Genomic DNA, 25,461 nt, shown 5'->3' with positions numbered 1-25,461 from the left:
ATACTGTGGAGCCACTGAACAAATGCCAGTAGCTGCCTACCTCCAGACTTGTGACATTTTAGGAAAAATGGAAAAAAAAAAAAATCCATTTCTTCAGGCCATTGTTAGTAGAGTTTCTGTTATTTGCAGCCAAATGCATTCCTGATAGTGTTCCAATTTGTGCTCACAACACAGCATGTTGTGAATGAGCCTGTTATAATTATTGTATTGAAATAATGTTGTTTACATGTATCACACTAGACTAATTATTATAATAGCTATCTTGACTACCTAAATGTACTTTAATAGGAAATGGAATAAATACTAAAGTCACAATTTAATCTAAGTCTATATTATTGTAAATCTCATTTCTTTCTATGCAATGTTGTGAGCTCCTTGTGAACAAGTGCTTAACATTTATTAGGAATTAAAATATTTATTACATTACACTGGGAGATACAGTGGAGAGGTGAGTGAACTCTGCCATGGAATAAGCTGTTTTTGATGGTACCAAACTCCCCAACAAGGGTTTGGTCAAGTTGAGATATTCAATTATTTAATATGGATGTTACAATTGAGAGTGAAGCATTTCATGATTAGCTAAAATAGTGACCTTGCAAGACCCTGAGATGCTGGGATTCTGTGCAGGGCCAATAACAATGCCCTATATAGCATGCTACCAGAGACCTCACTCCATGTGGGCCACAATGTAGTCATAGTCATGCATACTGTAAGAAAATGGCTGTCACATAATGTTACCTTTCAGCCTCAATGTAATATCATTCAGTCTACAAATTCTCCATTTTGAGCAAAAGAATATTAGAAGAAAATGGTGAAATCAAAATATTCAGCCAAAAGTTTTTCTGTAATCTGGTAATTTGACAGAAAAAAAATGTAGTTCTATCTTGTCCAAATTGTTCTCATGAAAACATGCCAGTTCCACATAAAAACAATTTCCCTTTTTAAGGAATTAGATTACCTTTTTAAAGTTCTAAAATACTGTCAGATTGAAGTAAATACATCTTATTGCATTGCAGATGTTACAGAATTTTTTTCATATGAAATATTCCTGTCGAGGCCTCCATTTTCCTTAATTCCTCAAAGATTACTAACAATGGTTCAAATACATCCTCAAAGTGTTTCAGTTTTCTGGATGTTGACATATGTGCTCATTAATAGTAATTAAGTTCATTCTTATTTTTGTCCTCACATTTTTTTGTCTTATAAAATTATTTATGATCAATAGAGACAACTGAGAAAATAACAAAAAGTATAAAGAAAATAAATACCATCCATTATTCCCTCTCAGAGATAACCACTGTCAATATGCTTTGTCTAATTTTCATATAAAAATATACATAATTTTTAAAACTAGGAAAATAGATTATCCCTGGTTTTTCTTCCTGATTTTTCATTTAGAATACATCATAAGCATTATCTCTTGGGATTGCATAGTGCACAAATACATCACTTAAATTATGGCATAATATTTAATCGAATGGATTTATTTACCCTACTATTATTTCCTTTATTATTATAAGTGTTAGTTCACATTTCATATCATAAATAACACTGTGATATAAATCTTTACACACAGACCTCTGCTCCCTGATTCCCTTTAGATGTCTATATGCTTAAAAGTGGAATCATGAGCCAAGGAGCACAAGTTTACCAGGTATTTGACTAAGTTTCCCAACTGTCTCCCAAATTGATTCTATCAGCATTGAATAAAATTTTCTCTAATTCTCATCAACCTAATGAAAATCATATTTTGTTATTTAATTAGTAATTCTTTAAATACTTGAATAATTGAAATCATTTCGCTATATTTATTGGCCATTGTTATTTTTTTCCTACACGTTGTTGGTTCACTTTATTTTTCTACTTTATGGGTTAGGTGGTTTCTTACTAATTTTAAGGGTTTATTATATATAAGGAAGAAAAATTTGCTTTTTATTCTTCATATATTTCTTTATATATGTTGAAGTTTTTTAAAAACCAATTTGTCTTTGTATTGCATTTTACTGGAATGAAATTTTGGGGTAGTCAAATTACAAACTTACCCTCTCAAATGTCTTTCACAGCTATTTTTCTTAGAAAAGCCATGGTCATTGGAAGATTGGCTATATATTCATGTATGTTTTCTACTAATTATATAGAGTTTTAATTTTTTTAATAGTTATTAGCTGATGTTCCTCAAAATAGTAAATTTTCTGCCAATGATATTTTGAATAATCAGTTCCTTATGTAATTGATTTGTGATCTTTCCTTCCTTTGTTTTTACCTCCTTCCCATTCATCCATCCATTCAAAGATATTTACTGACTGTACCATGTACCAGGTTCTGCTAAGGAGGCATCTGGGGTATATTAACGAACAAGACAGACAAACTCTTTGCTGTCATAGATCTTACACACCAAAATTCAAGGTTATTATAACTGAATGTTTTATTAATAAAGAAGAATACTCTCTTTCAATGCTTTTGTTTCAAAGTATATTTTTTGACACTACTATTGCCATTCCTGCATTCCATTTGCCAAAGCATATCAATTTATTTTAGCTGTCTCTTTTAAGTAGCATATAGTTGGATCTGTCCATAAGCCAACAGAGAATCGTTGTCTTTTGTTAGGAGAGCTTAAAGCATTTATGTGTAGTACTATACCTAATGTTTGAGAGTATTACTTGTCATCTCGTTTTATGCTTCCTTTGTAAGCATTCTTGTTATTTTCTTTTGTTATTATTATTATTATTTAGTGAGTCTTATGAGTCAGGCAATTGTACTTGGTATATAAAAATTAATGACAATGAACATTTTATTGAGTGTTTACAGTGTGCCAAGTATTGTGTATGATTTTTTCTCCTTGAATCCTCACAATAGCATTGCATAGATACTATTCTATAGTAATTTTATAAAATAAATATTGTTTAGTGATTAGAAAAATCAGTGAAATAGTATATTTGATTTCCTCCATGCGTGATGAATTATGTAAACTTTTACACTTCTTTCTCATACTGAATTATTCACTATAATTAAGTAGATCTCAGATCCAAATAAATAAAGTTTCAAATTATTTTTACTGCTCTTCAGATCATTATTTTCAACAATCGCATTCAGTTGTATACACTCAACCATATCTTACTGGTTACATTGCTTTCTAGCAGTTCTTTGAGATCTGCATTTCCCTTGCTTGAATTATTACTTTTTATTCACCTTTCAGTGGGAGGAGTATACTTCTGCCTAGAAAGGCACATGGCTGGTACCTTTCCTAAACCTGTGCATGCATAACTGGGCACAACTTTTCCTTCTTGGCCTTTGTCTATCTTAAAACTCATTACTTTGTCAGTACAGACTCCGTTTCTTCTACTTCATTTATTAACTCTTTTTGCAGGTCAGGTTTAAGATTAAAGTAGCAGAACTCCCCCTCCTGCGTAATGGCTTCTTTATTTTTCTATCCAGCAGTCTCACCTAAATAAGGCCAGGATTGGACTTGGACAAGAAGATTTAAGCCTTAGGTGGTGGCTTATTATTTTCACTATACTTTTGCTGCTGGTACCTCTCTATGGGAGATCCTGAGCTCTTTTAGTCCTGATTTTTGGCATGGCTGTGGGCTTTCAGCTCTCCAGTGCCCTTGATGTTCCACTTCCTCCCTACCAGGCTGGTTTCTGATCACTACTAACAAGACTCCTCTGATGCCAGGCCTTGTACTTGCCTGGTCTTTGTTGCTTATCTGGTCATCCTGGGTTTGGCGCATGCCCAATCTGACACAAAGTACCTTTGAATGCCTTAGTTTTCCACCACACTCCTAGTCCTAGTCAAATGACAGTGTGAATGTAGGCTCAAGAGGTCAAAGCCTGGCTCAGCTTCTTGGTAGAAAGTCAATCTAAATAAGCCTTTATAAGCCTTAATTTCCTCATCTATGACAGTACCTATCCCACGTGTGGGGAGGATAAATAAGACAATCTATGTAAAGCCTTTAGATAACGCCTAGCCCACAGGAAACATTCAATAAATATTAACAATTATTAATCATTATTTCAAATAATTTAATTTATTATCATTCCCCATAATTCTTAATCATGCTAATTCTTCATACAGTAGGGAAAAAACCCAACTTTTTCAAAAGGAGTAATTCTGGAGGAATACTCAGTGGTGTTTGACAACAAGGTATCATTGGATCCTCACTTCTTAACCCGCATTCTGTTTTTTTATGTTTAATGTATAATATACAGCTCATTGAAAAGAAAATAATATTTCTATCATTAACTGTGTTCAGAATAGAAAGCTATTTGCTTAAACTGTTGAGACAGAACTTTTAAGGGTAATTATACTGACTTTGATACTAAGCGTTATATTTTTTACCATATGGTTATACTTCAAATGTAGGTTTAAAAAAACTTAGTAGTCATCCATAATTACACTGTGGTATGTGTTAGAACAAATATACTATGATATAAATATTTTAAAATTATATCACAAAATTGATCAGATTATTTATCAATAAGCAAGACTGTCCTCAGTTAAATTACTGTAAACCACCACAGCAAAACAACTGCTAACCCAGAAAATAGGAACTAAGTGAAATGGAAGATGTATAATAAACATTTGGGAGATATGGAATTTATCCCATGAGTGTTGTAAGGAGCTCCTCATAATTTAAGAATGCCAAAGCCCAAGTGTGTTATGAGGGTCTCTTTCCTTAAAAGTGACATTAATGGCATATCCCACAGATACTTATTATGTATTCTATTTATATTGAAGTATAAAATGTAGTCAAAACTATACAGATTCAATATATTTAAGGGTGATAATAAAACACAGTTACTCTGGCCTAGCAAAATTTGTTATTTTTAAACTTAAATTTTTGGTGTCTTTATAAAATAGTATTATAGTATTAAGTGAAAACAGTACTGAATCCGTACATTTGAATCTGTTGCGATTAAGGGTCTTTTGGACTCACAAGTCCATACTCAGGGATGGAATTGTAATACTAATATTTTAGAGGGTTTTGCACAAAAACAACCCCTCTCAGCGATGAAATCACAGGACACACTTATTTTTATGCTAAAATATAAAGATACCAAAAAAACATTTCTTAAAAATTACCTGGGAAAGTTGGAAATAATTTAGTCAATGTTTTACTTTGGAAATTAGCATGAATAGGCCCCTACAGAACTTAATTTTTAAAAAGTCTAACACACATCAATAATTGGCAAATAAAAGACAACTCAAGATGCTAATTATTTGAATTAAAGCAAGAGGAAGATCATTCTAGGTGCAACAGGAGTAATCTTTCATAAAGCTAATTAAAACTACTGTGTAAATTACTTTCATGAAATATTATTTTATAATATCACATACAAAGTATTGAACATTTAATTGCAAATTAACTTTGTTTAACCTAAATAGTAAGTTGATCTAAAATTTCCTAACAGAAAAACCAGCTACAATTATCCAGGGAATAATGCACTTAAATTCATAAAATAATAGCATTAATAAGCAAGTTATATAACATTCAAGATTTCATGGGCACTTATTCCCATATTTCAAGATAAATAGCATCAATTAATTTAAAACTAAGATAAGCTAATTTGGAATGACTTTAGCCAATGTTGGTACAATTAATATTTTTGCACTAATTATTAATTCTAACTTTGTTAAATAAACTTATCAGCAAAATGCAACACCTATGTTTACATATGGCACATCTGGCACATTGGCCACATCAGGAGACTTTCACATATATTGTCTTACAAAAATCAGGACAAAAACTACTTTTAAAAATGGAATAATTTCAAAATCTTTTTCTTAGTGATAATTATAACCCTATTAGAAAGCAGATTTAAATAAATTTTAATGCATAACATAAATATTATCTATCAAATGACATACATGCAACCATGCAACTGCTAAAGATTTACTGAAATTAGAAACCTGGACTCAATATGGGGTATAATTTCACCTTGCTAACACTTTCCCCACCATGTAAACATACAGCTATGATTTACTCCCCATTCTATACAAGTTGTTGGTAGTGACAACATTTTTCCATTGGTGCATTCATTATTAACATTTTTATCATATTGTTTTCTAATTTTGTTAGAAGATTTAGTATACAAGAAAATATTTGCTTTGCTTGAAAATCAAAATTCTGTTAAGAAAAAACACTTGGCATGCAAATACACATTTCAGAAGATGTAATTAGGGATCCTGATGTTACCCTGAGGAAGAGTAGTTTTTATTAACTGAAAATTGATTATTTTATATTTGTCCACTTGATGATAACTTACTCAAAGTATAAACTAATTGTTTTCAAGGATTAATATGGAATACAAGCCTAAATTACCAACTTTCTTCCAACTAGAATAGACAGCAGCATCAGCAATCATTTAGATTAATATTATTTGTATAATATAGAACAAAACAAAATATTTCAACTTATTTCCATGAGATTCAAACCTACAATATTTATTAGGTTCAAGGACATAAAATTATTGTGGAAAATTGCTATGACCTGTTGCTAAAAGTTTACCCTCAACTTCTATACTATTCTCTTAAGAAGCACTGGTCTAAAGGTTAGTTATTATGTACGTAAGTAGAAGGCTGTACGCTTTAGTGAAGAAAACATACAAAGCCACAGCCAGAAGTGGAAAGGTTCACGAGTCACATGGTACAGCATACTCACAGAGCCATGACATCCTAATTAAGCGATGGTAATGACAGAAAATGATATCAAAAGCATTGTCAACATTTAAGTAAACCTTTACTACATTCAGAGTACTAAGATTTTTTTTTTTTTTTAAGATTTTTTTATTTTTTCCTTTTTCTCCCCAAAGCCCCCTGGTACATAGTTGTATATTCTTCGCTGTGGGTCCCTCTAGTTGTGGCATGTGGGACGCTGCCTCAGGGTGGTTTGATGAGCAGTGCCATGTCCGCGCCCAGGATTCGAACCAACGAAACACTGGGCCGCCTGCAGCGGAGCACGTGAACTTAACCACTCGGCCACGGGGCCAGCCCCCTGAGTACTAGGATTTTTGTACATTGTGATTTAATTGTCACAGGCACCCTATGAAGTAGGTACCTATTTTTCATCTCCATTTTACAGATGAAAAAACCAAGGCTCAAAGTGGTTAAACAGACCTGTTTCATTTCAAAGCCCATGCTTCTAACTGCTATTTTATATTATACTCATTATATTCTTTGGCCTCAAAGAGTCTAACAGTTATCAATAGGAAATACACAGGTGAGTAGTATAACTTAGGGTAGCATAAAGACATAGGAAAATTCAGCCAGACTGGCCTTTCATGTGCTCCCACAAACAGTAACAGCAAAATCAAATTTAATAAATGAAATAAGTAAAATCCTTGCACTATAAAATGTAGTGCAGACCACTTGAGAGAATGAGCGATTTCTTCAAAGATTAAAAAATACATACATTTTTAGATGATGCAGATGAGATTCTGTACAAAAATAATGAGATAAATGAGTCAGCTAGGGTTACTGCAAGCCCTGGTATTGAGTACTGCTGAAAAATAAAGTTGAAAGGATTAAGAGTAATTACATCATGGATCATGAATTTTATTGGGAAGGTGCTGGTCAGATGTCAAAGAAGATCTATGAATCAATATGATGAAGAAAAAGCTGATGAAAACTAATGTCTGAAAAGCAAACTAGAACACAGTGGTTACAGAGCCTCTGCTTTGATCCCAAACTTTTGATTTGTCTGAAATTCTCTGCAATTCAAATAATAGATTCATATTTATTGAGCATTTACTCTGTACATCTCAATAACATCCTCCCAATTTTCCATGTTCTACCTAGCTGAGAGAGAGGATTTGCAGGAAATATCTACCAAGGAACTGGCTAGCACTAGAAATAAATGTTCTATTGTTTCAGTAAAAAGGATCCTTTTGTTGTCTGTAGCAGAACACAACTAATTCACCTTTACTAAAACCACTATCTAGTTCGCCTATTCACCTTATAAGCCAGTGAATGAATACACATACAAACACCCACGCATCTAAGGCTCCCTATTCTTCTGCTGTAGCATGTTATAGAAATTACATGGCTGAAGAAGACTAATATATTATGTTCACTGTGAGGGACATTTATCTTACTTTTAGAAATGCAGTTTTGAGGGTAGAGCAGATTACCACACAATAAAATGGAAAGAACGTGGATATCTTATAGGATTGTCTGGGTTTGGGGCTGGCTTCATGTGTGCATGACCTGTGCAACCCTGCACTTCCTAGAAGGCTTGTTTTTTTTTTTAAAGCTTGGCACCTGAGCTAACACCTGCTGCCAATCTTTTGTTTTTTCTTTTCTTCTTCTTCTCCCCAAAGCCTCCCAGTACATAGCTGTATATTTTGGTTGTGAGTGCCTCTGGTTGTGTTATGTGGGATGCCACCTCAGCATGGCTTGATGAGTGGTGACATGTTCACACCTAGGCTCCGAACGGCTGAAACCCTGGGCCTCCAAAGTGGCGCGAGCAAACTTAACCACTTGGCGATGGGGTTGGCCCTAGAATGCTTGGTTTAATGATACGCTGTTATCACCTTGAAATTCTTACTAATTTTTTTTTTTTTTAAAAAGGGGCCATTCATTTTTATTTTACACTGGGCTCTGCAGATTATGAAGCCAGTCTTGCCTGGATTTGAATTACGACTTTACTGTTTAATACATATAAACTTAGTGTAAGCTTTAGTTTCATCCTGTGTACAAAGGTGTCGCACTCAATTAGCAGGACTGCTGGGAGTATTAGATGAAATATGGTTACGTGAACGTAATGAGTACGGAGCCTGGCACATAGGACACAAAAAAGATATGAAATGAAATGGAGCCTCCACAGTCCTTGCTCTTCTATGGATCTGAGACATACAGAAACCACCATAAGTCAAAATTAAGTGTAGCTGAAATTTAAACTTTAATACTTACAACCCATATATCTGTGGTGCAATTTCTAGTCTGTTCAAGTGCATGTAAAGCTCAATATCATGCTTCTTCAGCAGGTGATCCTGGATCTGGTTGACTTTAGTAACAATAGCAATTGTTGGCCCTAAATCCTGAGGTCTAGCAAAGGGGATGGGAGTCATCACTGTTTCTTTCCCCTAAAAACAGGAAAAATGGAACATGTATTATTTCAATATGAAATTAACAAATATATGGACATCATTCTTGAATGTATTTACCATTGGGAATTTAAATAAGAACCAAGAACTACTTTAACCATCTTGTGACAAATGAATGTGGAATCATATGCTGACTGTCATACAGATGATTGTGCTCATAAAGTAAAGGCCAGGAAACGCCTTCTGAAATATTTTCTACCTATATTCCCTTGACCAGTTTCTCTGGTGACATTAAGTATTACAAGATAATTTTGGCAGAAGCAGTGGTACTTGCCCATGGCCACTTTGTTTGTCTAATTAGCCATAGTAAACTAAATGGAATACTCTGACGAAAACATATTTCTTGTGGCATAAAACTTAAAGATAGTAAATGAAAACTTTTAATTTGAGCTCTCAAAACTATAAGAAAGTCAAGAAATAAAGGAATGGCCAACAGGCACATGAAAAGATGTTCAAAATCATTAACTATCAGGGAAATTCAAATCAAAACTACAATGAGATATCACCTCACTCCGGTCAGAATGGCTATAATTAACAAGACAGGAAACAAGAAGTGTTGGGGAGGATGTGGAGAGAAGGGAACCCTTGTATATTGCTGGTAATGCAAACTGGTGCAGCCACTATGGAAAGCAGAATGGAATTTTCTCAGAAAATTAAGAATAGATCTACCATATGATCCAGCTATTCCACTGCTGGGTATTTATCCAAAGAACTTGAAAACACAAATGCATAAAGATACTTGCACCCCTATGTTCACTGCAGCATTATTCACAACAGCCAAGACTTGGAAGGAACCTAGGTGCCGATCAAGGGATGAATGGATAAAGAAGATGTGGTATATATACACAAGGGAATACTACTCAGTCATAAGAAATTAGGAAATCCAGCCATTTCTGACAACATGGATGGACCTTGAGGGTAATATGCTAAGTGAAATAAGTCAGAGGGAGAAAGTCAAATACCATATGATCTCACTCACAAGTAGAAGATAAAAACAACAACAAACACACACAGCAACAGAGATTGGATTGGTGGTTACCCCAGGGGAAGTGGCGAGGGAGAAGGGTGAAAGGAGTGATTAGGCACATGTGTGGTGATGGACTGTAATTAGTCTTTGGGTGGTGAACATGATGCAATCTACACAGAATTCGAAATATATTACGATGTACACCTGAAAGTTATATAAAGTTATAATCCAATGTTACTGTAATAAATAAATAAATAACATTTAAAAAAAAGATAGGGTTGCACAGATATATTCCATAGAATTTAAAAATTATTAGTTTATCTCAGTTTTCAAAATTAAATAATATTTCTTTAAAAGTTGTTAAACAGAGAATGGCCACTCATTTGTGAAAAGTTACATGGACAAATCTATTCCAAACGAAAAAATTAAAATTAACTAATAATTCCAAATTAAAAAAAAAACAAAATAAAGGAAACTAGTACTAGAAAAGATGTTCTCTAACTGTCCTTTGATCAATTTACATAGCTGAGAAGAAAGATTTGAAAACGCTCCAGACCAAAAGTAGAGTTGACTTAAAAAAAATCCATGTGGGCCAATTACAAATTCCCTTCCTGCCATCCCACATCCCACATTAAGACAGACATATCTGTAATGCCTCGTAATGCTTTCATGAAAACTTCAACTACCTCCTCAAATCTGACAATTTCTCCTTAATGTATCATGTCTGACTTTTCTTCTAATGTTCAGTCCTAAAGTTCTACTCTCTGCAACCTTGGGATTTATAGCATTTCTCTCTCATGCTTGTCTGCTTACCATTCATCCTAGCTCAAATTCTTGTTTCTGTTTCACAAATGCTGCTTTTTCATACAGTTCTCGTCTTAGTTTTAATCTCTACTTATATGCAATTTCTTGAGTGATCTCAGTTCTACAAAGTGCTTTAACCAAGACTCGTTTTCCAAAGATTTCCTAGTCTGTATTCATAACACAGAACTCTCTTGAGTGGCTCTCATACATTCAAATGTTGGCAAGGAATCTTAGATTGCCAAAAGGGTCTCTAATTCAGCAGGCCCACAACTGCGCTTATCATCGTCTGATCAAAAACATGTTCATCCTTTCCCCCTGCCTGTCTCAACCCGTCTTCCAATAAGAACACCTACTTTGCCAATTTCAGCTCCTCAGAACTGCTCAGAGGACTCTGATACGTCTCATCTTCTACAGTCCTATTGTAACAATCTGATTGGGGGCCCTAATTCTTTCTTTCCTCCTAACTGGTCTCACTGCCCCTAATTTAGTCTGCTTATTAAATCCATCTTCCAAATGCCTGGTGATCTACCCAAAGCAGATATTAGATTATATCAAATCGTCCTCCTAAAACCTTTTTAGTAGTGCTCCATTATTTTCACTCAGGGGAAAAAAAAAGAACAAATTCTTTAACCAGGTCTACAAGGCCTTTCAATACCTGGCCGGCCTCTCCTCTCACTCTGCTCCAGGAGCTCCTGGGGATGCTGTTCTTTTACCCGAAACCCAGTGTTTCCACTGAGAAGCTCCCAGTATAAAGATGTGGCTCAAGAACCAGGTCCTATTTCACTATCTTCTTCTTCTGTGCTACCACAGTATCCTTTTCTACCTCTCAGCCTCTCAAACTATGATACTCCAAAAGGAATACCATCTTTCAATCACTGGACCAGATCCAGGGGCACAAAGTTAAAGAGGGTAAAGTTCTTGCCCTCTTACTCTGGACGGGAAGACAACAAAGAAAAAAACTTAGAAACTTCCACCTAAGAGCACGGACTAATGAGGGTAGCAGAAGGCAGAGACAAGAGGAGGGGCAAGTGTCAGCATAAGAGAAAATTTCTTGGAAGGGGTTCCATTTGTCTTTCCAGGATCATTTCAGGTCTTAGAAGGAATGTAGTCCTTTGAATTTCCTACAGTGTCTGCCCCAGTGTCTTTAGGTCCAAAGGATATAGGTCCATATTAATTTTTATTGCTCAATTAGTTTGTGTTAATTTGTATAGAGAGGAGAAAAGAAAACCTCTAATATTGTGGTCATTTATTATAAACACAGTACATCCAAGACAACTTTTTCTGATTTTGTAATATCTAGTATTCTCTTTAAACGATAGGACCTTTTAATTAAAAAAGATTTCAATTCTTATTGAACCTTTTTCCTAATAATATTAACTTAAAATAATATTTTTGGAATTCATGTTAATTGTAAGATACCATTCATATTTAAAAGATAGTGTTTACTCTGAAGCCAAATTTCCTTTAAAAATGAGCAATTCAACATGTTATGTATTTTGGTCATGCAGTTTTTCTTTAATGAAGAAACTTGCGTGGCTGAATACCAGAAAGTGTGGGGTGGAAGCACCGAGCTCAGATAAGGTTTCTAATAATCACATGGAAACCACGTCAATGTATGTAGTCATCTCCTAAGGGTCTTGAATAATCATATTTCTAGAGAGATAGAATCACTGGCTTTGGAGAGAACTGATCCTAAATTAACCTGTTAAAAAATGTTTAACTTAGTGAAATTATATAACAATTTCTAGTTTGAATAAGTTGTCATTAAATCAACAGCATATGTAGCGCATTTTTGAAATACTTTAATAGAGACGTATGCGTAGTCTAACAACCACAGGCTTGAAAAGACTTCCCCCGTGCTCAGAATACTTATAAAAAAATCTCTTAAATTTAGGAAACTCAAAAGTAATGTTCATGATCATTTAAATGCTAAACAGTTTAGCTTATCTAATAGTAAAATCAAAAGAGAAGATAGAATTAATGCAAAATACTTCCTTATCTTCAAGATTTCATATCATCATAAAGAATGTTATTTGCATTTAACAAATACGATCAAAGGGACAGCTACAACTACCAATAAAGTCAGAAAATCTGACTAAGTGGTACTCAAAATGTGGTCTGTAGATCAGTGTCAGTCCACAAACAGTTATAGGAATGTAGTGAATTCATGATTTTACGTCATTATGTAAATCAATGCACTGCTTCCTTCATCAAGAAAGTCTTATTATGAAAAGTATGTCTGCTGGTCTAGGCAGCAAGCATAGTGATATAATTGAATTTTTAAAGGAACTAGAAGGACTGCATGAAAGAGTGGCATATTAATTTCTCAAACTTCTTTTAAAAAAGTGACATAATCATGAAATAGAATAAAAAGGTAAGAATGAAAAACAGATTCGCTAGACATGCTTTTTAGGAATGTATTGATATATGGAAATAATTAATACAAACGTTCAGAAGTCACATCTATGTGTTCCTCGATAAAATGAATGTTTTTCTTTGTGTTGTCCTAGCCATTTTCATGAACTTGAATCAGTGATATCAATATGAATAGGTAAAACTGAAAAATGGAAACCCTCACATTTTTATCATTCAGTTTCTCAGATACTGTAGTTATAAAATACAAAATAACCGTGACATGAAATTATCATGATGTTTTTATTTAAATGTATTCAAATACTTTCTACTCAAAATACTGATGTTCAACTAAGTCTACAACTTCATCAAACCATCCGTCAAGAACAAAAAAGTTATTGTTCCAAAACAGAAAGTAGTTCGACACATATGCTTACAACAAATTTCACCTCTAATAACCCTTATAGAATGTAACATGTTGAAATATTGCAGAAGGAAGACTATCTGGGGTCAGGAGACTCTCTCTATAAAAAGTCAGACAGTAAATATTTTAGGCTTTACAGGTCATACAGTCTGTGTTGCAACTACATAACTCTGCCATTGGAATGAGCAAGCAGCCATAGACAATAAGTAAACAAACAGGCATGGCTGTATCCTAATAAAACACATTTTATGGATATGGAAACCCTAATTCCACATAATTTTCATATTTCATAAAATATTATTTTTCCTTTTATATTTTTTCCAACCATTTACAAATACAAAAGTCATTCTTAACTCACAAGCTGCACAAAAACAGATGGCAGGCAAAATTAGCCTACAGAGAGTAGTTTGCCCTGACCTAGACCAAAGGCACAAAAAGCATTAGTTATCTATTTCATTTTTTAAGAGATGGAATGAAGAAACTGAGTAATACATGGTTTCTAACCAGAATGCAATTAATTATATCAATATAAAAGAAGCTAATCATGTACAAAATAATATGCCAAAAACTTTTAACAATATCCCTTGCAAAAGAATTTGCAAGTTTCCCAATATTGTGTAATAATATTCAAAAGACCATAATGATCTCTAAGTTAGCATATATGTTTGTTTAAAATGCCAGTTAATACATCAATTCTACTCCGAGAGATATGCCTAGAGAACTGAAAACATATGTTCACACAAAAGTTTGTAAGCAAATGTTCATAGCAACATTATTCTTAACAGCCAAAAAGTGAACAGAACCCAAATGCCCATCAACTGCTGTATAGATAGATAAACTGTGGCATATCCATACAATGAAAAGTTATTCAGCCATGAAAAGGAATGAAGTACCCATGCAGGCTGCAAGATGGATACACATTGAAAACATTATACTAAGTGAAGGGAGTCTAGTCACAAAGGTCACATACTGTATGATTTCATTTATATGAAATGTCCAGAATAGCCAAGTCCATAGAGATAGAAAGTAGATTAGTGACGTCAAAGGCTCTGGGGAGAGGGAAACGGGGAGTGACTGTTAATGGGTGCGGGATTTCCTTTTGGGTGATGAAAAGGTTTTAGAATTAGATAGTGAGGACGTTTGCATAATCTTCCGAATATACTAAAAACTATGAAATTGCACACTTCAAAAAAGTGAATGTTATGGTATGTTAATTATATCACACTAAAAATTACAGCTAAAAAATAAGGATAAGAGACTGAGGATAAATGGTATTGATGCTAAATGTGCAAAATTAGCAAAAGTAAAACAACCTATTTGATACAGACTTTATCTATGTACTTCAGTATCAATCTGTCTTTAAGTAGGAAAACAACAGATTAAGTGGATTAATGCATTTATCACTCAAATTTGTTATAATTTTAAGAAGTTATATTGTATGGATAATATACATACATATAAAAGAAAGTTTCTATTTATTTACAAGAAATTTTTTATCTTTGGATATCTGCCAATATTATCAGAGATATGGTTTAGATCCCCAGTTCAATCTTATTCCACAGGTATTTTTATGTTTTCATTTGTTTATAATAATAATTATGGCTTTATTCTCTGACTATATGTTGTTACTTACTGAAATCATTTGTTCCCTCAAATATGTTAAAAAGATTTGACTATAAGAGTTACCTTTTGACCCTCATGCTCGAAAGTAGAAAACCAAGGTTCAGCAGTTTCCATAAGTTGTGAGAACATGGCACTAAAAATTAGAAAAATAATATAATGCTAATATTAAACTTTTATTAAAGTAAAGATGGTATAAAAAATAAAAATAATAGAAAACTTTTGTACTTACTAGGCATCATGTTCCAGATACTCAGGGTTCAAGAGAATTTTCATTTCCTCACTTAAAAAAGCAATACAAGCAATCAAAATGTGCAATTTTTTAATTGAAGGAGATGCAGAGATTGCTTTTTTTTAATACTCACAAGCCAACTTTCATACAATGTGCAAATGAAAAAAATTGCTTTTTTTAATAAAAAGAGCAACTCTATTAACAAACGAAATTCTTTCTATAAAGATCAAAAATAAATTAGCTGCCTTGTCTATACCACAGTGAGGTAACTATCTAATTATTCCAAATAAACACAGAATGTGACAATATATTCCTTGAATGCGCCTGATCTAGAATAAATTGATTACTCCATAATCTATCACTTGTTGTCCAAAACAAAAGAAAAAAATAGTTACTACTCAAATACACCACATCAAGACATTAATCTATTTTCTTTTAATGGCTTTCATTCTTATTATATTTTAACATCAATTTATCAGTGACAGCACCTCTTCCAAATCTATTTTACTGTTGCTTTTACTTTTAAATGAATTGAAACAGCTCAAGAACTATGTCCAACTTATTTAAAAGCTATTCTCAATCATCTGTACTCTCCAGTGGAGTATATTCTGCATACAGGTTTTAAAAAAGATAAAACGGGCATGAAAACAGGACCCCAGTACTAACTTCATCCTTATCATACTTTAGAATATCGGAAGCAAAGGCAATTAAGATATGGTTACTACAGTCAGATCCAATAAACTTAGGAAAATTAGAAAAACTCAAAAGGAACTAGAAAATACTAATCTATAATATAATAAACAAAAGGTAACTTAACAAAGGCCCAACGTATGTTCGAAATGGATGGCCACATTTGATTAATAAAGATCATATAAACACATGAAATGTTATGTGTTAATTTTTTATTTTCTGCATATAGATGGGCTAGCCTGTGGAATAATCCTGACAAAATTTTATAATCCCACACCTCTTCATTCCCAAAATGCTTCCTGGTCACCTCTCTGGCCCATCAGTTAGGGTACCTCAAGATAGAAAATAAATTCTAACAATTAGCCTAAGTTAAATAAAATTACTAAAGTTATTTGATGGAAAGAATAAATTAACCTATCTCAAAAACACGAGGAGACATTTTTGTTTATTCATGGACTGGGGCTCTTTGTGGTACTGTTCTCTTCTTTACGAAGTGAACTGATTCAAACCTGGTGAGGAGAAAGTATCTCACAGATAAGCTTCTCAGGCAGCTGGTAGTGAAAGAATGGGTCATCAGAGGATGGTATACATGAATATTATCAATCATTAGCACTTTGCCATCGCAACAAAAATTTCTTCCTCTTGATCTGTTAGTTCTATGTCTTCCTGTAGTATGTATTTAAAATTTGCAAAGACATTCATGATCCCAAATTTTCCCCATAGCTGAACTGGCATTACAACTATGAAGTGGAATTAACAATCAGCCACATGAAACACAACCAAATGTTTACAGTTTACCTTCAATTTAAAAGATTTTGAGGTAAAAAAAGATTACAGCAGGGCTGAAAAAACAGATGGAGTTCATATAAAAACTTGCCTTGGTTGTGCAGACTCACTGGCATGAAGAAAAGCTTGGTGGTCACAGTGGAGAATAAAGATTATAGGTGCTAACAGCTCATGCATGCCCTGAAACATAACAGCAAAAGAAATAAAAGGAGTGGATGTTGCGAGTCTACTAGTGGCCAGAACAAGCTCAATTAAACGCTTCTTCAACCAATCCCTGCCACCAACATTTCCATACTATCTAGAAAGGCATAAAAATGAAAAGCTACAAATGAGATTTTATCTACTTTTAGAATTTGACTCCAATTCAACCACAGCACGTATTCTTCTTTAAAACATGGAGAGCAGTTCTCTTTTAAATGACACAACAAACAATAAATTGGCATGGTAGACAACCTTGCACCTGTCAGTTGCTTCAAGATCTGTACTCATAAATATGAATTTCATTTATGCAAATTATAATCATGAGCTACAGTATAAAGATCTGCAGTAAGAAGGGCAACTAAGAACTGTAGACCTAAGGAAATTACATCCAATGTTTTCATTATATAATGGGTCAAAATTAGGATGTCTGTAGATTTAGGAAGAGCTGAAGTCAGCTAGCTGGAAATGTTGGATAATAAAAGAAACAACCTTCAGCAGATATGACTGAAAACAAAGTTTTTAAAGTATGATTTCCAACATGTTTAATCAGAAGATTATAAATTCTTTCCCTGTATATTTCAACTACAAGGTTACTTTTCTATTTATTTAGTGATTTCACCAATATTATTTTCTTTTTCCTCGTATTTGTGTTCACCTGTGGATTACATGAATAGGCATAAAAACAAAAAGGTGTATTAGTTACTAAGTTTTCTTTAAAAGAATATTATAGAAATCTATTATTTATCCTTTACTGTCAGGAAATAAGGTATTCCACATCAGTGACTTGCCTTGTTAAATGAGATTTTCCCCCCTTAAGCATCAAGAAACGTATTTTAGCAAGTTAAAAATATTCCGTTCTGCCTCTTAAAGTGACTAAATTATCATTTTCCTGTTGCTTTATTACTATGGATGATCTTTTATTAAAAAAACAAGACAAAACACCACATTTATAGAAAATAAAAATAAAATATAGACGTACAGAGAAGAGAAAGTTGTTGCTGGGGGAGTTAGAGTGACCTCCTGGGATGGAAGGACAGTCACGGAACCCTCTGCTCGATCTAGCAGTGCTATGTTATTCTTAGGAAGCTAGTTATCACAAAGTAATACGAAAGTAAACTATCAGAGTTCATTTATAAGTTATCACTAGCCTTGAATTTGAAGGACTTAGTGACATTTTTACAAACTAATTTACGATCTATTGACAATTTACCTGTGATTTAGGACAAATCACCACAAATTACTTCAATCTTTCTAGACAATCATCTCCTTACTAAACAAACCTTGAAAAGACTACCCCTTAGAAGATCATAGGAAAGACCCAGAAATAATGGAATTAAGTGTTGCTGAGTATGCTTTAAAATCATCCTGAGGGGTTTATTCTCCTGAAATAATCTCAAGTTATTCCAAAAACCAAGAGCCATCATTTTAATCATCAAAGTAACAGCTACTTATTGTAGGAAACTACAGAAAAGAAAAAAGAAAAAAGAAAAAGCCGCGGGAAGGAAGGAAGCAAGCACTAAAAAACAAAAGGAAGCAAAAATTAAACACTGATAGATACCCTTGTGGTAATGTTTTTGCCTATTTCTGACGGTTTCCTTAGGATAAAGTCTCTAAAAGTAAAATTCCTGGGTAAATGAGTAAAGACCTTTGCCAAAGTCTCTGCTACATATAACTAAGCTGCCCTTCACAAAGAATTTCCTGACCCTAGAGCACAAAAATCACAAACTCACACATTCTCACCTATGTTTATAGTGTTTTTAAAAAAAATCCTGTCACATTTCACAAATTGTCGTTTTAGCTTATTTAAATGCTAGTGAGATTGAATGCAAAAATTTTATTGGCCATTTTTATTTGATGAATTGCTTATTTTCTCCTGATGAAGTATTTAATATTTCCTTGTTCTGGATGATTTGCAATAATTCTTGACCAATTCAAGATATTAACCAAATCATTTTTGTTACAAATACTTTCCCATGTTTATCATGTCTTTTAATCTGGATATCTTATGTCATAGAGAAGCTATATATTTTAAAACAGTTAAATCAACAAATCATCCTTCATGGTTTCTTGTTTTGTTTTCACGCCTAAAAGACCCTCCTCACACTGAGATTAAGCAAGTATATAGTTTCTTTTTCTACAGTTAATTCCTTACTCATTTAATTCTGCCCTGAAGAATAAATACATATTTTTTTCTCTCCAAAAGAGTTTAATTTATTGAATAGCCATCATTTAAGGAATAACCTATCTTCTCCCATGAGTTCTGAAATAGCTTTACCATAGACAGAATATTTAGCTCTCATTTTTTCTGGGCTTTTACTGGTATTCCATTGGTTTATACAGTCTTAACAAGAACTTTACTACCGCAATGGCTTGAGCTACAAAATATTCTATTCTTCCATATTTTCTACTCTTTTTCTCAAAATTATTTTTCCTATTCTAACTTAACTTTTCATCCAAACTCAGTATCATTTAGTTACATAAAGTGCTAAACAAAATACTATAATTTTTATTGGCATTGCATTAAAATTAGTTTGAAGAAAACAGATACTTTTAAGAACACCAGACTTTCCAAGGCAAAAATGTGTAGAACTGCATAGTTTTTATTAGATTTCTTACTAGGTTTTATTGTTGTTGTTGGTAGTGGTGGCAGTGGAGATCTTCTGAACGGGTCTTTTTCCCCCAATATATTTTCTAATTATGGATGGTTTAATAAGAAAGGGTTCTTGTCCAAATGCATCTTTCCACCTTCTTTAAATGTTCTCTTCCCTCCAGTTTCTGTGATACTACTCTCTCCAGATTCCCCATTGCTTATGTATCATTTGCCTTCATTTATTCCAAAAATTATTTATTAACTACCTATGATGTACCTACCACAAAAGTGAATGAAGTGGGCAAGTTCCTAACCATAACAGAGCTTACAGTCTAGAGAGAAAGACACACAATAATAAAATGAGGAGAGAAGTGACTATACAATGAAAAACTGTGATAGTGATTCATGTGTGTGTGTAGACACACACATATATACACAAAAAAACAGCTCCTACTACAGGTCAGGACATGGTGACTGAATGAATGAAATATCTGCCACTGAGTATAGCAACACATCAGTAAAAGCTGAACTACAATATGAAAAATGGAAAAGAATAACACTAAATCGTATTTCAATATTTCACATCAATAAATAAAGAGGTTCTTTCTATAATGGAAATTAAGAGTTCTCCGAATACCATTAACGCAATCTTTTACAAATTCAGTGTTGACTTCTGACTAAACTAGGGGTATTTTCTCAAAAAGACTTAGAAAAGATTCTGGGTTTTGTTCTCAATTCTAGACTAGTAAAACCCGTGGCGCGTATATAGACTAGTAAAACAAGTGGCAAGTATATAGACATCTTTAAAGGAAAATAAATCTGTGAAGAATGATCATAAATTCAATATGCTGTAAATTTGACAAAGCATGACAAAAAATAATGTATTATCACTATACTTTTTGGGTCCCAAAATGTGTATTTTGCTTCTATCTACATTGTCAGCATTTCTGCTTGCCTAAAGCCTTTATCCCTGCTGGATCGTTAGTAGTCACTGCATTCCAAACTCATGCCAGTTGAAAATAAAGGTAACGAAGTTTTCTTCATCAACAGCCTGTAGGCTCACAAAATTGAACCTGTTCTTTTATCTGCCTGTGTTCATTTAGCCCACCAAGCAGTCTTTATTAAAGCTGAGGCATCAGGCAGTCAAAGTTCATTAATACCATTTATATAATCTCTGCAGTTTCAATTAACTCAGCAAGACATTCTAGTACATGATAACAGTCTCATTAATTCAATAAAATCCCATAACTATTAACAATATGGTCGATGTTAAACGGGGTGTCACCTAGTACAAAATAATAGCTTTAACAGCTTGTGATCAAACTCAAGGTTTTTTCTTAAATTTGATCTGGCTAAATATTCAGTCCTTCTATAGCAAGGTACTATTTCTATGTAAAGAATCTATAGGATTTTAAACATGCACAGGGAGTAATTAAATCTTACTAAGTTATGCCCAGGAGTAAGTTAATACGTCCTTATTCAGTAAGTGACAGACTTTGTCTAAATTATCAAGAATCTGATCTACATATTCCTGTTTAATCTTCCTTACAAATGCAGTGGGCCACATACATCACAAATGATGCAATGTGCAACTATTATGTTTCTGTTCCTTGTCTGTGGAATTTGTTTTCATTATTATAAGACTTCCTTGATCTAGGTTTTTTCTTTCTCTAAAGAAAAAGGAAAACAAATGTATAACTTGGGATAACTGTATCCTCACTTTATTCACTATCATCAAATCTTTTACTGTGAGGTATTTTCAAATATTTGAAAGAGAAGAGGGGACAAGGAAGAGATAGGCTTGATGACAAAAGCCAACACAATGACAAGAGAACAGAAAAACAGAAATTAAACCTGGATCATTGATGAAGAGTCTGAGCTCCTGAACTAACTAACGCTGCAGGACCATTTGGCCCTCAGACTTAATTAACATCCTTAGAGTTTAGTCATTTTGAATGAGATTTTCTGGTATTTTCTTCCAAAAATTCTACACTGATCGATTTATTTTCTCCCAATCTCCTTTTCAGTTTGTTTGTTTTCAGCCTTTGGACTTTGTATCTGACTTTTATACAGCCTATCTTGCTTGGGAAGGCCATTGCTACCCTGAGACTATAAAAAATTCTCCTAAATTTTTTCTAGTATTTTTACATATTTTTAGTTTTTTTTACATTTGTATCTTTATTCCATCTGGAATTTATTCTCCAATAAAGGTATAATTTAATCTTTTCTAGATGGAAAGCCAAATATGGCAAGTCAATATCCTTTTCCCTTTGAATGAACACATCTTATTTTATTATATTAAGATCTTATATATAGTTGGACCTGTTTCTAGCTTGTTCCACTCATCTATTTGTTGATTCCCACACTGGCATCACATTGGTTTGATCAAAGAATCTTTATAGAAGTTTTCATATCTTCCTTTGCCATTCTCCCCTTCTCCTAAATTCTGTGGCAACTCCAACATATTTAATGATGATGATAATAATAATAACCACAACCACCAACAGGAATCCTTACTGAGCACCATATATTTTTAACTCTACAAAGTCAACACTATTATTGGCCTCATCTTACAGATAATGAAACTGAGGATTAGACAAGCTAAGTAAGTAAATTGCCTAAGATTACGTAGCTAGCAAACGGAGGAGCTGAGATCCAAAGAAAGGGATTTGAGTCCAGACCTACTGCTATATTCTCGCCATTAAAATTACTGTAAAGCTTTATGGCACTAAATTTAACAGAACTGTGTCCAGTTTTTACAAAGCACATTTCTCACGGAGATGATCACTGGAATGATAATACATTTATATATTAATTTGGGAAGAAGTAATATTTTTATTTAATGTCTTCCCATCTAAAAATATGCTATCATTTTTCTATTTATTCAACTTTTGCTTTATATCCTTCAATAACGATTATATTTTTCTCCATATAGCTTTTGTACCTATATTGTTAAATTTATTTCTAGACACTTTATAGTTTTAGTTGCTATTATGAATGGGATATATTTTTTCCATTTCCCATTCTAAAAGGTGATTATCATCATGTAAGTAATAGAAAGAAATATTACTTACATTAAAACTAAGATAAAATTAGTTCCCTTGGGTATTCTATATATACAATAACAAAGGCATTATTTAGGACAATTATCATATGACTTGGTTTATTATCCTTAAACCAATCAAGTTTATTTCAAATTAAATTCATTGCTCTCATCATACAGGTATTTTCTGTTATATTTCTTGGAAATTAGGTAGTAATTAGTTGGATATATGTCTTCAGTTGGATTGCTAGAGAATTTATTAATTTAGTTTGAATTGTCACTTAATACACACTTGGAGAAATACACAAAAATATCTAGCTTTGTGTATTTTTTTTTGAACACCATAGCTTAAATAGAAACCTAGATATTTCTTTATATATTAAGTAAATAATTTACATTTCAATAAAAATAAAACATAATCCAACAATCTTCTTTGCTTTAGTAATGGGATAAATCAAACATCAGGATCACAAAGAATATTATATAAATTTCAAAAAGGTTAAATGGACTTTTAGAAGTTATATTACTGGTAAATTTTAAAGAGTAAAAGGACACAATTATCTTTTACATGGCATGTCCCATATTTAGAAATGCTATACTTACAAACAATATTTATATACACGACTCTAAAAGGTTTTATTACTAGATTGGCTTCAAAGACGCTGTTTATAAACAAACTCCCAAAAGTTGAAAGAAAAGATTGAACACCTTACAGAAGACAATTTGGCGGAATGTCTTCTAATAAGGAAGAAGCATATGTGCTTCAATGAGCTTACTCTTCTCACCATGCAGCTGACAAGCAGCTCTTTGATTGCTTTACTATTATGATACAACTTTGGATACAATAAAGGCTACATTATTGCTCTATCATTTGTCAAGCTGTATAGAAAATTTTGAGTCAATGGATGCCACCTGTACGATATTTTCATTACCTGTTTATAAAGCAACTGCTCGTTTTCTCTAGCATAACAGAAAAGAACATCTGTAAGAATTTTTCTCACATTTTCTTGTTGGAAAAACTGCATTTCAGGAAACCTGTAAAAAGAAAACACAGGACTGAAACTGACTAGCACAATTTCAAGAATTATCCTCAAACACTCATCTCTGAGAGGTGCCCAAGGGCTGCTTTAGGTTTTAGTACAAGCCTGTATTCGTCATGCAACTTATATCATTGGTGGGACTGATATGTTAAGGCAAAAACGGTGAGTAACAAAAAACTATTATTTATGTCCCAGAGAGAAATGATACCCTTCAACACTGAAATATTTCAAATGTCTTCATATGCTTAAAGTCATCACGTGGTGAACACGATGGTTTTTAAGCAAAGTGAATTACAGCCTACTTATTTGGGGTGGGGAATTGCTTTGTTTTAGCCCATTTGGTTTTTAGGACTTGAACGTGATCATTCAAGTATCAACTTTTTTAAGAAATCATTATCCTTTTTCTTTTTGATGCAAGTACCAGAATTTAAATTATTACACATGACCATGCTATTAGCTTTATCTGATTAAAATGTAGACTTCAAATGAAACAAATTAGTCAGATTACTTAAATGCTTTCTGGATCAAAAATTCTACCAGGTGCTTTGAGGTAATGTGAAATAGAAAAATGGCCGAGTATCCACTTGAAAGGAGCTTAAATCATTGTTTATAATGCAAGAATATACAACTGCAACAACCCAGAGAGCAACTACATAGCAATGCAATACACAACGAATATACAAGGGATGAAGGAATGCCATCTAGAAGTAAACAGTCAAATGACTTCAATCACAAAAGGTTTGAACAAGAACTTTTTGGAGAGGAGGAACATGGAACATCAGTGGGAAAGGTAATCAAATCAGAAGGAAAGATATGAAGGCACAGCAGGCAATAATTATTCCAAGTGCACAGCGTAGTATGGTAATTAGTCATTAGAAAGAAAAGTGGCAGGTCTGGAAAGAGCTTTGAATGCCGAATTTACAACTGGGGAAAAGCAAGAGTGACTCAACATTTCTGAATAGTGAAGTAGCAAAGAAAATAGTGTTTGAGAAACTCTAAGTGGGAATAAGCCTGAAAGAAGAGAGATTACAGGAAGGAGCTAAGAGGACATGATAATAAAGTGAAATGGAAAAATTACAAACCTGAGAAGAAAAGCCTATGTTCAAATTCATGTTGCATAATTGCTATCTGTGTAACCTTGAGTAAATGATTGCTTAGCGTCCTCATCTATTAAGTAGGGATAATGATACTGATCTTGTGATCAAGATGAGATAATGTGAAAGCACCAAGAACAGTGCCTGGCAAGTAGCAGATGTTCAGAAAGAGAGGTCATCATTAGTCTTTGAGTACTAGTACTTCAGGTGATGAAGACATGAATAAGAGAATATGTGAGAGACTGCAGAGGACGAGTAGCTCAAGCATGGAGGCATGGGGCATTCTCCAAACAGAAAACCTCTCCTTAATGAATCTTTTAAACAGCAATAAGAGTTGTTCTTCATATTATAATGGTTTACTGCCTCCTATTTCTGGAGACCTCAGCTGTTTTATGTTTTATTCTGATCCTCTTCTGCCTCCCTGTGAGAGTTATAACTTTCTCTTCAGTCCAGGCTGGGTTCCTGGGTGCACTATGCTAGTGGTTTGTGAAGCATCTCTTTTCTGGTCCTAATT

At 33.4% G+C, this 25,461-nt stretch overlaps 1 protein-coding gene across 1 annotated transcript in view; it reads right to left on the bottom strand.

Annotated features, from left to right (window-relative positions):
* Positions 1–25,461, bottom strand: part of TBC1D5 (TBC1 domain family member 5) — a 562,315-nt gene that overhangs the window by 205,939 nt on the left and 330,915 nt on the right. Inside the window, exons 10-14 of the mRNA XM_046674041.1 lie at positions 23,746–23,848; positions 17,071–17,159; positions 15,504–15,554; positions 15,338–15,407; positions 8,911–9,083 (exon numbers count right to left, since the gene is read on the bottom strand). Coding sequence (XP_046529997.1) covers positions 8,911–9,083; positions 15,338–15,407; positions 15,504–15,554; positions 17,071–17,159; positions 23,746–23,848 — 486 coding nt within the window. The remainder of the gene's footprint in view (positions 1–8,910; positions 9,084–15,337; positions 15,408–15,503; positions 15,555–17,070; positions 17,160–23,745; positions 23,849–25,461) is intronic.

The sequence above is a fragment of the Equus quagga genome, chromosome 1 (genome assembly GCF_021613505.1).
Source record: "Equus quagga isolate Etosha38 chromosome 1, UCLA_HA_Equagga_1.0, whole genome shotgun sequence".
NCBI classification, from domain to species: domain Eukaryota; kingdom Metazoa; phylum Chordata; class Mammalia; order Perissodactyla; family Equidae; genus Equus; species Equus quagga.
This window is presented reverse-complemented; position numbering and strand designations above follow the sequence as displayed.